We start from the raw sequence: 14,300 nt of genomic DNA on the forward strand, positions 1-14,300 counted from the left end.
ACTTTTGTATGCTTCTAAAATGTGACACATCCAGCGTTGCAGATGAAGATATGGTTTTTCATCGTTGGCTCCGCATAGGAATGGTTTTCATTAACCATAACTGCTGATGACCGAAATTAGGACATCTTTACGTACGCGATTACAACATAAGCAAGTAGCATTGAAAATAAACTTAATTTACCGTATGGAAGACCGGTATTAATGCAATTTGTCCTGTCTCACCTTCGGATATCCATTTTCTCTGCATCCCTTCCGCAACCACACCGTGCACGAAGAGCCTATCGAATCGTCGAGCAGAACAAAGGCAGCAGTCTTTCGGACCGGTACACACACCTAAGTCCTCACCCGGCACCGCGGAATCACTTTCTAATACGCAAACTCGCGTTAGAGCACGAAACACTACATCAAGCAACCACAGGCACGGGAGACGTCTGGCAGTGTTGCAAACGCCTCGCAGTCGCTATCAAACACCTGAAGCGTGCAGGACAACGCGCGAACCGCAGTGTTCGGCTTCCTTATCAGCCGGTGGTTGCGCTTGATTTCTTTCTTCGGCCCTCGTATCAGATAAAGCCGCAGCGACAGCCTTCCCGTATGCAGTTTCTTTCTTTTCCTGTTTCACTCCTCACCGCTTCCAATGTACGAGTGGGCACTCAGAACACGTCACGTGCTCCACTTACACGCAAGACCCGCCGTCGGATTCACAGCCTGCCAGAACGCCTATGCTTTGATGCGCCGCGCCGAGGGAAACGTGTCTGTTCTCTTGTGCAACCTCCAGTTATGGCTGACTCACCCTCTCACCACCGAGGAATCAAGGCCAAAGAGAAGCTTCTCTTCCTCTTTGTCACCCCGTTGTTAAAGGAAGACCCGCGACAGTTTCTTTTTCTCTTTTCTTATTGCTGTCATGGTGTCTTCCAAAGGCAGGGAGTATTTTAGAAAAATTCGAGTGATTTTTTACGATGCGCGCTATTTTAGGCTCGACAGCACGAGTAGAGGATGATAGAATTAAGGTTCCACCGCAGATATTTCCCGTCTGCATCACGTTTTATGATGGGGCGTCGCGCATTGTATAACCCGTGGTAACAGCTGGTACATTTAATTCTTGTTTGAGTGCTGTTGCTTTCAAGTCTAACAGTACGAATAAGGCATGCAGCAAAGAACTAATGCTGTTATACGAAATGATTACCCTTCCGTAGTGAGTTTTTGTCTCAGCCATGCCCAGAATTGGCCGCTGTTTGTCCACGCATGTGAGTTCAGTCAGAACGGCGCTATCTTTGTAAGCCTTCCGTATCTTGTTCCCAATGATCCACTTTAAGCACACGACTGACATAACGCTTTCAATGTGAGCCATTGACCTCGTTATATTGACTTGAATTACTTGCGTTGGCAAAACGGCTGTATATCTTCTTTTCATTACTGAGCTGGACGGCCTTCTTTTATATGGGTGGTGACGGTTGTAGCGGCTGGGTATCCTACTGCCGCCTGCGTTCCGCTTTCGCGTCCTGTCTCTTTGGCGGAACTGCCACCGTCGTGTTTAGTCGGCGTCAACGTAACCCAGGTGCGGAGTGTGTACACGGGAAGAGGGGAAGGCTTTTTTCTTGTTCTCTCGCTTCCTTTCTTTTTTCTCCTTCCTTTCCTCTACATCTCATTTGTTCCGTCGCTGTTCCCACAGGAATGAAAGATACGGTTCTGCGTCGCGAGCGTCGGTGCGTGCTGCAGACGACACCCGAAGACTGCCTGTACCCATGTAAATACACGCGCAGATGGCCCTGTAGTGAATCACGCGCCGACTCGGTTTCTCAACAAGAGGAGGACAGCGCTCTAAGAAAATAAGAAAAATAAGAACTAGGGTTACCTGGATCGGATACCTGGCGTGCTTCTGGCTTTGAACCTGCAGCGGTCGAACAATGCTTGCTAAATAAGCCCCACTGAAATGAAAGAAACCCCTCGGGGCACCTAAGTTTGCTTACGTGTTTGAAGGCAAAAGCCTCACGATACTTATTCACTTCTTTACTGCTAGTAGCGTTGCGTGCCGGCTCGGGCCTACCCAAAAGCCCGGCACGCCCCTTCCCGCGTGCCGGGCTCCGGCCACCCGGCAAACTTTTATCCCGGACCCTGGCCGAAGTGCTAGTCAAACCCCATCATAACGAACCCGGACAGAGCGAGTTACGCTACATATCGAACAAAAGCAAATCTGTTACGAAAATGCATGCGAAGCATATTCCTTATAACGAAATTCACATTAGATATATCGAACACGGCGCGCCTACAATTGCAACCGAAATGCGATGTCTCAGAGCGGCGATTGAGGTGCTGATTAGCCATGATGGAGATGTTGAACCTCGCATTGACCGACGTGACGCCCGACTCCTTCCGTAATTGTTTCCAACGCACGGGATTTATGACGGAGCCCATCCAACCAGCGAGACCGGACAGAGACGGCATCATCGAAAACTGCGCGAAGAGCTCGCCAAAGTTCCAGATGCTGTGCCAAAAGGAGTGTTCTCAGAGGATTTCCTGAGTGTTGACGACGATGTTTGCGTCACTGTGAGCACCTCGAGCACACACACCGTCGCCGATGTCATGACAGCTTGTGCTGCTGAATGTACTAAGAGACTGAGGATGTCACAACGTAAAGCCGTCCGACGCTTTATGAACCGCTTTTGCCAGCTGATGTTTTCCGTCAATATTGCTTCGATATTGAAGGACACGAACTTGAACTGGTGCACACGATGTCTCGTGTAAAGAATGCGGTGATGGTTGGTGCAGCCAAAACGAAAGGGAAAACAAAAACCATCCCTTTCTTGCTAAGTGGGCAGTTAAGGATGAAAGTAGCTTTATTGCATGCAATAAATGTATTGTTTTGTGTAAGGTAATGGTTTTGTGTAAAGTTTATGTGTTCGTTTCGTTATGTGGGAATGGTAGGGGAGCGTCCCGCGTATTGCGAACTCATAACAAAAAAAATTCGTTATAGATTGGTTCGGCTGTATCAAATTATTGGATATATCCAACTACTGGATGCGCATATTATAGTTCAATATAACCGGGTTTGACTGCTACGGTCGTACCGGCCCATCGTGACGACCTGGGTTCGTCCATGTACGGTGATTCGCTTCATATGTTTTGGATAACATCACAGAAACTACACGTTGGCGATGTGGCCTACACACGGAAGAGATTTCTTTTTTTTTTTTTTTGGCATTCTTCGGGGCTTACCGTTCGACCCTGAGCTGTAACACATACACGGAAGAGCTGATCTTACGGTTTAGAGGTTGCATTTCCGGGTGGTAATCCAATTAACCATGTTCAAATCCTAGAGGCGCATGTCTCCTTTCTTTTTGATTCTTTACTTTAGCTGAAATCCATCTTTTTAGAACGAGTGATACTTGTTAATGGCACAATTATGCACTATAAACCAAATTTTTGGTGGTGTTCTTCTCTTAGGTAAGTTTCAACTTCTCTTTTGTCCTTTGAGTCGTTGTGCTGCCGGTTTGGGGTTGTGATGACCGCTTTATATTGGTTTTGCCTGTTATTTTTTCACTTAGAATATATTTTATCTGCTTTAGGTAGGTTTATCCTGCCAAACGTGCCCCAAGTAGGTGCGGGACCCTGTATTATGAATGGGAATGGGAATATAGTACTAATGGGAATATGGTCCCGGCCTTGGCCGGGCTGGCCTGTCGGTTTTCTTTGCGGGGCCGGGCCGCGCCTACTGCAATAAGTACCGGGCCCGGGCTAGGCCCGGGCCAAAAATTTGTGGCCCGTGCACAGCCCTTGCTGCAACATCATATTTGATGATAATGATGACGATGATGATGCTGATTATAATGCCCTCAAATTTCTTGGCACGTACCCGCAAGGGGGAATCGGCAATGACTACATCACTTCTTGGAATTCGTTACGACATTAAAATAGCAATTTATGTCCAAAAAGAAACAGGCTTTAAAATTAAAGTTTGGTGTGATTTAAACCCCGATTACCCGTTAATTAGTATCCTTCAGCAATTCAAGCAACCTGAAGCAGAAAGGTAAGCTTGAATACAGTTATATATATATACCCTTTTTAGCATAACCCAAATTTGTTGCCCCAATAGATAATATAAGTGGAACAGATAGAGTCAACCCCAAACGCTCCATTGGGTCCTTCAAAAGCAGTTGTCTAGCTGTCGAGAAGCGGTGACTGGTGAGAAAAAAAAATGTTCGATTCTGGCCGGGACCTGGCACCGCACACGTAGTTCCGTAGGGGAAGGCCCTCTGCCTCTTTCTTCGCTTTAGTTTCTTCATCTTCTCTCGAGAAATACGTCAACAAGCAGGCGTGTGACACGCGCCCCAACTTCCCTACAATGAGAGCTCTGCGTAACTTGGGTGCACGTGTTCTACTCACGTGCCCTCTAACTCACGTCTCATTTTAAAGAATTTATTTCTCTGCCTGCTCTCTTTATAAAGCGAACCTTCAGTGTCCTCACTGATTCCGTTTGTATGCCATTACGCCTTGCAGGAAAGCCAAATTTCTCTGACGATGATGATGAATGATCGTGGGTGAAGTGAAAGAAAATAAGACACTTCCCCAGGCCGGAATCGAACATGGGTGCTTCGCGTTATGAAGCCGGTGCGTATCCGATTGCTTCATTTCGACATGGTCGTGGCGTTTTGGAAAACTCAGACGACAACCAAAGTATCTCTCACGACGACAATGGCGTTACTCTGCGTACTGTTAGGCTGTTAGTCACAAGATGCTAGGCCTAACTTCCCATTTTAAGGTTAAGGACGTTGGGCTTATCGTCACATATTGGGGTTCAACACGTCAAACGTGCACCCACTCAATATGTTGCTTACGGAACGCCACGCAGCAGGTGCGATTCGTGCCGTACACTCCGAACTCAAACGTTAGGCTTACGGAGTGCACACCGGAGAGTTGCTGTGGATATCCTGATAAAAGTGTTGCGTACCTCCAGAGTAGCACATACTCGCGGTGTGGGATTGGCCATTCCGTCATCTGAGGGGGAGGAATTCAGGAAGGCTCCCACTTCCTCTTCCTTTTTCCCCCAGTTTCGCGCAAAATAAAGTATATATCGTCATCATAATCAAGCTTTGCGTTCAACCATCAACGTCATTAGACGGAAGTGTGCATGATTCTTTTTTTTTTGTTTAGAAAACGTCCTTCGGTGCCGAAATACAGTTTGACAAGTTGTTTTCTAATTGAAAAAGGTTGTATTTATTCTTCATGGTTTCTTAACGACCCGCCGCGTTGGGTCAGCGGACAAGGTGTAGGGCTGCCCGGTAGGGGGATCGTGATTTTCAAACCTGGCCGTGGAGGCTGTTTTATGACGCAGGCGAATAACATAAAAGTGGACGCGTGTCAAGATTTCGGTGTTCGGTCATTCTCCAGAGCTGGCCAAAATTATTTTGTAGCTTTCCCGTACGACACGTCTCGTAGCTGAGGTGCTGTCTCGGTAGCGTAGAACAGCAATTTCAAATATTACACCGAACACAGAAATGTTAAGAATTGCAGTGACTATTCTACGCAGTATCGTGAAGACTACTGTGTATTGTCAAAAAGATAATTGTCGCGCAATGCAATAACCGGTCTTTTTTGTGGGCCGTACTTTTCTAACGATAATACAGTTATGCTTCGGCTAAGCATGCAGTGCCGCTGATTGAATATGTGACAACTGTGGCTGGGTAGGCTCACGTCGCAACGAACTGCCCCTTTTGCACGGCTCCTGCCGAAGATGCGGATACAACATTTACTGTGGACGTGCCCTTCATTGGAAGCGACCAGAACACGACACCTTCGAGGCGTAGGCCTCCACCCTGGAGACCACCTGACCTCATCGGTGAATATGATGTCCATAGTATTTATGCCAACGGGCGTACTATAGCAATAAGAAAAACTGGTAATATTGTGAAGAGGCCATGAACATCGCCGTTAACCAATCCCTTTTTGTGGGAATACAGCCAGTCCGAAAACAATTTGAAACTCCGTACTGAGAACCTGTGGATTTCTTTTGTAGTAGCTTAATGGCAGTAATGTAGCAGTAACTAGGGTAAGCAAGAATGCTTTCGCATTCAGAGCACGTAGGCCGACCTAACGGTTCCTCGACAGCCGTGTTTAAGCATAATGGTTAAAGTACTTGAATCTCACCGGGATTCCCTGGTTCGACCTGTTTGTGGAACGTTTTTCGTTTTTTAAGGCCCGTGGAATTTTAGGGCCTTCATCAGCTCATAAGGCCATGTTTTTTCGCCTCATGGGGCCCATAGCGCTGTCGCATTAAAACATTAAGATGGCAGAGCCTGTTACTCGAGCAGATGTCCTAATCGGCATTCGGAGCCATATGTATAGCGCGAAGCTATAGCGGCCGATGCAGCATGCGCATCGTTATGCATCGCAGTTTTTACACTATCACGGACGATAAGCGTGCAAGTCTGAAATTCCAACTGCTCTTAACGACGACACGAGACACGCTTTGGCAAAACACCGCCGTGCGGCCATTTGGAAGTCAAGGGCAGGATAAGCACCGCGTTGTCTGTGCGCAAGGCGCTTAATCGGTTCAGACCTCCCACGCTCCGAATACGTTGGTGTCAATGGCGGTGCATCACCTTGGAGGAGCCTCGTGAAGCCCTCGAGTACACTCTCCCGTGCCGTCCCACGCAGGTGACTCCGAATGCAGGCAGGCGACTTCATTTACATGATGGGCCTGTTTTAGAAAAGTAATTTGTTGCCGCAGCGACAGAAGCGTTGCCCAAATCTTCGAACTTGGCCTCTTTGAATAATGTACGAGGACATTATGCAGCGTGAGCACTTCTGGAGAAAACGCGTTCCTAACAGTTGTAGCTGCACAACTGGTTCTCCCACTCTACACCTTGCAACTAGCAATGCTCAGAACGCGTTCATGCCATGTTAGGCAGCGCTATTCCTTTCTGATTGGTTTCAGCACCAACAAAAACTATCGGTTCTAGTACACCACCTAGGTGCCAACGAGATCTTTCGGGCAGATGATAGTATTTGTCGTGATAGCAGCAGTCCCGAGATTTTTCGTATTGTGATGTCAAGAAATGACACCTCATTTGGTTAAATTAATTGGGTCTGCAGTTGACTTCTCACAGAGCTTTCGGTCCATCTTGCGTCCACGGTGCAGTTAACTTTATCGCATTACGGTTGCGATGTCTCCGTCAAGGCCTATACCTTATTTTGTAAGAGCAGCGTTAAAATCACGCTTTGTTATTTTTGACTATAGGCTAGTTCATTTTCCCATGATCTTTAACTGTACATAGTTATGGAAGGTGGACGCTTATTTTTCTCAGTCAAACTGGCAGTGAAACTTGAAGTGAAATTGGCGGATCAGGCTCTCATCTCTTTCCTAATGTCAAAGAACAATTTGCGCGGCTTCGCTTGCCTCAACCCCTCCCCTCCAACCCCCCCAAGAATTTTATGGTTCAATGAGCAGTAACACTCTATTTGAATGATTTATTTACAAGATGAGTATACATTGCACTACAAATGGGCATGGGAGCTGTGAAGAATAAGTAAAATAAAGTAAAAAAAAGGTCGCACAAAATGTTGCGCTGGAAATGGCGCCCAATACAACTGCAATCTCTGGAACATGAGTGCAGCGAGCATGGCCCACAGAACCGCGCATAACGAGAACGCTTCCGATTGGCGCTTCGCATTCCCGATAGCTTCGCATTTCAGTGCCCAGCTTCCACTATAATGCTTGTTTCCTCTTGAAAACTGTAAAGACTAAATAATATAAAGACATTCTAGGATAGTTTACAAACGACAGTCCCAGTGACACTTCAGCACTCATTGGGGCGGATTCACGCTAATATTTTTCCACCAATCCTATGATGGAGGAAAACGATTGCAAAAACAAGTAATAACTTCGGCTGGAAAATAATGAATTTATTAAGACGCGCCAATAACGGCATTCTTCATACCTTGATTAATCGCTTCCGTGGATGAGTCTATGCAAACATACTGCATCATGTTTAGAACTTAGGATGTACTCAGCGCAAATAGTCCCGAGACAGTACGCACACATGCTGCAAGTATGCACTTACTGGAGCTTACGCGGTACTGGGCGGTACTGGCTCAGGAAGCAGGGGATTCAGCAGTCACAAATACGGTAGACCCGCGCTAACTCAAACTGTAAGTGACTCAGGATTTTTTTTATTATCAGAAGTTTGATTTACCAGAGATTTTCATAAATATGACTGGGCGCAAAATACCAATCTGGGTTGTAACAAAACATTCGCAAATATTTATCGATGCAACATTCACATAATAACCAAGTACTACAACACCTCGACAAAAAAATCACCAGTGAATGACTGCTTTATCTTTGAATGAGCGTTGAAAACAGAGTTTTCGATGCCAGCAAGGGCAGCACGTTTGTTGAAAGTGTTTTCTGCACTGGTCAAGGACTTGCGGATCCCATAAATGTGCTCAAAGGATGGAAATTTGCAGCTAGAGGTGGCACTTGACATCTTCCGGCAAGGACAAGCAAAAAGAGCGAAGTAACCGAATTTACGCAGTGGAGCAGTTTGAATTGAGCGCCTCTAAAATACATTAAAAAAATAGCGGGCCAACCAAAATTTTGAAATTTGTTTGAATTATAGCGAGCCTACTGTACTTCCATAATCCCGAAATATTACACAATAATCATTTATTACTCTTAGTTTCAGTCCGTACCTGTAGACCACAGAGCATCGTCACATGTAGCTCGGGCGTGTACGTACTGCGTTAAAATACAAATTAACACGAGTGCATTCGTCAATGAGCACACGCCGCACTTGTTACGGACACAGCGACACTTATTTGGACAGAAAACTGAAACTGATTTTTTTTATTATGGCAAAATGACGTTTTATGGCTATTTTTTTTACTCCGTTGTAATTCCTTATGCAATACGGCAATACCAGAATTAGCTTCCGAAACCTATCGAATATTCTAATCGCGCTTTGCACCCCGTACTCAAGTATTAAAGCGGCAGAACCCATTTTTAATGAGGGTGCCTTAACAGCGCAAGGTGAGCATTTATTGGATAATCGTTTTCTTTTTCCCTATCAGCGCATGAACTCCACGTGGCTTAGGGCTGTTGGCTTCCTCTCCTTGGGAGGTGTCTGATTACCCTCAGCCGTTGCTGGTGTCACATGCACGTATACGTAGGTGGCCGTTACACAAGACAAAAAAAAAATGCAACACTCAGCTCTATTGTTTCCTGTATCAGTTTACCTCGTATCAATTTTAGCCAACCTGCGATACCAGCGCTTCACGTAAAAACGAACAAGAAATGCTAGGAAGTACGTCATCTCAACTAAGCACTCAAATAAAGGCTGCCGCTTAGAAACTTTTCGAACAGTGGATCATGTTAAGACTTATTTCTTTGACTGCGACACGAACATTTGGCACAAGGGTCTAGCACTTGCCGTAACTAAAAAAAAACTTTCTGAACACCCACTATTCATCGAACCAGCTGTAAAACACGAGTTATAAGACAGGAAGACAGACACACAGAGACGAGCTTTTTGTCTGTTTTGTATGCGCTCTTGTTTCTTCGTGTTTCATTGTCATGTGTGGAGTCTTCACGCCTGTACGATGAAAAACATCCAGCTCGGCCAACTTTCCTCTTTATGCAAACGCCCATAAATTTCTTCGAACCCTGTCCATGGCGGCTTTGTATGCCGATGAGTTACTGTTTCCTGTCGTCTACCGGAGAAACACAACGCAAGGTTACTCACACGTGTCTGGATTAAAAAAAAACGCCTGCTGTGCAGCTTCCTCCCGCTCAGGAGGTAAAATACTTAGGCAACGGAGGGACACTTAAAATATCGCTGAGCGTATGCGAAGGGCCTTGATGCATCAAAGATACGAGCCCCTGTTCTGACCACGATGAGCGCTATCTTTTTCTGGCCACTCCTAGCTGCTGCATTTTCTTAACTGTAAAAAACCTGACGAGGAAGTTGAAGCTAAGACTGATCAAGGTGACAGCGTTAAGTTCCCCATTGCGCTAAAGACACATCGTTGCCGTTGTTGGGCAGAACAGAAAATGGTAAACGCTTCAAATAGTAAATAAAAGACACATTTTAGTTCGTATAGGCTGTATTCATTGGTCAGGCACGCATGCAAGCAACGATGTGAGTGAGCCGTATACCTGGTGACGTCGGGCTCCGCGGGATGGCGGTACTTGTCCGTGCTAATAATGCGCATTGGAAGTTCCAAATTCTACCCCACCGAACGCAAAGTATTGCCTCGACTCCACTGTCAGTGCGATTATTAACATCTCTGTTGACAGCACCTTCGAGAATCGGGTTGAAATGAAGCAGACGACGCACGCCCTTGTTTGTTTTTCTGCGGCGTGCGGGCGCAGTGGCACAAGCCGCGCCATCTCTGTGGCGCTTCGGTCATGTGCGTGGCCGTTTCCAATGTTGCCAAAGGAAGAAATTGACAGCTAAACTTTTCAGTGAATCCCATCTATAGGAACTGAACTCTGGTCCAGAGAGTAGGATTCGAGTGCGTTACCGTACGTTACCTTAGCGCGGTGCCAGTGGCGGAACAATAGTTAGCCTAGTTCATGTGGCACTGACGTCACACGGCATGAAAACTGAACGCGACGGTACGTGAGTAGAACACGTACATCCTAGCCACTAAGAACTCTGATTATGGTGAGCCCGTGGAGTTAAGGACCGCTAGTCTACCTGTAAAAGTAATTTGCGCCAAAAGATGAGCAAACGACAGGGAGGAGAGACTCTAACTTGTTGTAACAGTGAAGTCTTTGTTAAGTATCCTCAGGGAATGTCTTAACGCTTTCTTGTGAATTAAAAGCACGTAAGACGATTTAAGGGCTCCGGAGAAGTTTACTTTCAGTCCGACACTAAAAAAATACTAAAATGTAATATTTTGAGACAGTGATGTCATAGGCTACCAGCCCTGAGCACTTATACTGGGATAAAAAAAACGTGCTGACATTTTATGGAATCGCAAGGGATAGGCTGTGCAATCTCAAATATTTTTCGTTTACAGAAAGACAAATAACTACCAAATGGTTCGTCATTACTTTACACTAAGCAGTTGCTTTAAGGCAGTGAATGTTTTCTGGTCCGCGAGACCTTGCTCAGAATTGTTACCCGAGCATCATAATGCCGGTTCCGAAGTATTCGGAAGGGGGGGGGGGGGGGGGGGGGGAGTGGGTAGATGGGAGATTCACTTACTACATCAATGCCACACTCCTAGAAGCAGCAAAAATATTCTATATCTATCTCAGCAGAGAGAGTGTCTTTCCGCTGTTCTCCACGCCTCGAGCTTCGCGATGGCTGCACCGCCTGCCGCCGCTTCGCCGCGGCATCTATAAGGGGCGAGCGCTGCATGGCCGATAGCGGCTCATGCAGTGTTTTGGATCTTTTAAATGCAGAGCGTTTCAGTAACTCACGATGTCACCCGCGTTGTCCCGTCGTAGTCCGCACCGTCGTTGTCCGCACCCCTCCCCCTACACTATATAAAAGAAAATACTATCCGGCGCCCGGTTTCGATCCCGCGACCCTGCGGGTGGAACGCAATGCACATGGTGCTCTAACCACTGCGCCACAAAGCCGACACACAATGGGACGCTACGAACGCGCCTTATATCGTTGACTCATTCAAATTACTGCTGACGAGCGCTCTCTCGTCAGCAGTTGCCACAAGTGCAAAAACATTAACGCAACGCAAACTACTTAACGTCGTGCGCCCCCGGAAATGCTCTGCATTTGATCGTGCCCCTCGCGAGGGGGATGTTTCGCCTCGTTTTGCCTTTACGCGCCCCAAAAAACTTAATATTATCTCGTCTGTGGGAAAATAGTTCTTTTGGGGCACTTGAAAGAACAGCTGCATCTCGGTAGAGTGCTCGAACGCCAACAAGAGCTACCCGGGGATACGGCTCTGCGCGCTTCCTGATCGCTCTTAAGAGCGTCAGAAATTTCAGCAGAATACCACCACTGTCAAGTCCAGTCACGCCAGGCTGAAGCGAATTCTACTGCCACCTAGTTAGAGGTGATACTGGAACCATGAGAGGTTAGTTTCGTCTTGCAGCGCGGTCAGCGAATACGGCTTCGTTTCGAATATATACGCCTCAAAAAATGTGTTTCGAGTTTGTGGTTACCCAGGGCCAATACCTGACAACCACTTGCGCCTTTTATGGGAACATAAGCCACGCGAGGAATGTTAAGCATAGTCCAAGGCTCTCCGTTGTTAAGTATGTGCACCCCCACGCCTTATAGCAATAACCAAGGAAAGTTAATGAAGTTAATGAAGGAACAATAATTGGTCTGTAAGTCGGGAAGAAACAGAACAGTTCGTATACGGGATGAAAAAAATCCAGTGCATCTTCGGAAATGCTAAAGATGTTCGTCTAAACTTAAGCCAGATAGGACGCACCTAACTCAACTAGATGCGAAATGCAGTGCTATTTCGCAGGACATGGGGGAGCGGGACGCTTAATTATCGTCGTGTCCGAATGCTGACGAAGTCAAGGAATGAACGTTTTACTAATCCGATGCACAAGCTGCGCGCTCACTTTCCTTTTGTTTTTCAATTTCAACCAACAGCTGATAACTCGGCGCACACATTCCTCAAGTATACAGGGTAGGCAGATCAAAAACAATAAAAAGTGTCGTTGTAAGAGTGTTGTATCTGATAAGACCCTCTGATTCTAGTTTGTGCAAGTTTCTTACTGTGTTGATGTTTCGAAGACGTGTTTAGTCGCGGATGCGGCTTACTCGTCGCAGCGCTGCTCTGGAAGATATATGTAGCAGAAGAGGAACGTTCGAAGGCGCTCATCTCAGGGTAAGACGACCCAGCATTATGTACTTTTGTTGCGGGCTGATCCCCGAGTACAATTTTGTATTATCCAGCGTATTTATTTCATAGATTGTGTGTGAAATTTATGCTATATTGGCTCGTCCAGGGTAGCGATAAATATCTGAAGTATGAAATCAGCAAGCGTAACTGGCGTGCTGTCACGTATGAGTGCTCCAGTAGAATATGTAAGCGCAGAAAATCGATCTACATTATAGTGTGTAGCCATAGCATGACCATATGAGGAAACGGTGCATACGGAGACACTTTTAGGAAATTTCAGCGCAGTGGAATTACAATCAGCTCCATGCATATGCCGGCTTCGCGACGCTGGTCTGTAATACACATCTGGCGCGCATACACATCTAATGTACGCCACAGAGATCGCGTCAGAGACATTTTCACTCTCGTAAAGACACCTAATATGCAAACAGAGTGACAGCTCCGCATGAATATATACAGTTGAACCTCGCTATAACGAACACTGATATAGCTAGCGGTTATAGTGAACTAAATACGAACGTTGGTTAGTCACACTTTTTTCAGCAACACTTTTTGTTTTTATAACGAAACCGAAACCGCTAGACCTGCGCCCGATATCGGCTGTAACGAAGAAATAGTTTGATCGCGCGAGAATCGAAACTCGAAAGCTGGCGTGGGTACTGTGGAAAACTGGATCCTGCTCATGCCTGTGAAAAGCCAGCAGAAGATCCGATTCTTCTTCTGCTTCTTCTTCTTCAAAAAATAAAAATTTAAGCCTGTATTTTCAAGGGAACTTTGTTCTTTCGTTATTTCACGTTTTCATATTTCGGTTCATTTAGTTTGAAATGCCACAAGGAGATAGGTAAGGAAGCCATAGTTTATGCTTGGTTATAATCCTAGAATAATGCGTTTTTGTATCTAGGGTGTTCGTGAGAGCCAGATTGTCGATTTGTTAGGGTCGAATTTTACGTCTACTTATACAACGATAATCGGTTACAACGAAATAATTAACAGCCCCGAGATACTACTTCATTATAATGAAGTTCGGCGGCATTTCCAACGCATGCAAACGGTAAAGCGCAGTCGTGAACGGGCCTCAAAAGCAGCGGCGAAAGTGGTGAGCGGGCCGGAGCCACCGGCGGCTGCTTTCGAAACGGACCAATTTCAATGGTGCCCCTACAGGCAGCGCTCATCCTCCTTCAACTAACACGGTGTGGGTAAGGGCTGCTGCGGTGAAGAATAAAGGTGAAACGTGGTTAGGTTGCAACAATAGGAACTATTGGGCAGAAAAAATTACACAAAAGTGTGAAAAAAAGAAATTCGTGCACGCGCTAAGGTGGACTTGCCCAACGAAAATATCTAAACATCGAAATATATCGCTTCATAATTAGGTGCATATTAACATTTGATGAAGGGATGGTAACTGAGCATAGTTTGGCTAAAGAATAGTAACAAATGATTTGTGGGATCATGACACGCAGATGCGGTCA

General features: G+C 46.1%; 1 protein-coding gene across 2 annotated transcripts in view; it reads right to left on the bottom strand.

Moving 5' to 3' along the window:
* The window catches only part of LOC144170054 (uncharacterized), a 53,582-nt gene that overhangs the window by 15,355 nt on the left and 23,927 nt on the right, over nucleotides 1-14,300 (bottom strand). The window contains exon 1 of one of the 2 annotated variants that reach the window (XM_077699572.1): nucleotides 223-584. The exons of the other annotated variant lie outside the window; for it this stretch is intronic. Within the exon in view, the coding sequence (XP_077555698.1) occupies nucleotides 223-247 (25 nt within the window). The 5' untranslated portion in view covers nucleotides 248-584. Of the gene's footprint in view, nucleotides 1-222; nucleotides 585-14,300 lie in introns of those variants that run through there. 2 annotated transcript variants of the gene reach the window in all.

Source organism: Haemaphysalis longicornis, unplaced genomic scaffold (genome assembly GCF_048455015.1).
Source record: "Haemaphysalis longicornis isolate Haplotype H1 unplaced genomic scaffold, Haemaphysalis longicornis Haplotype H1 scaffold_2, whole genome shotgun sequence".
Taxonomy (NCBI): domain Eukaryota; kingdom Metazoa; phylum Arthropoda; class Arachnida; order Ixodida; family Ixodidae; genus Haemaphysalis; species Haemaphysalis longicornis.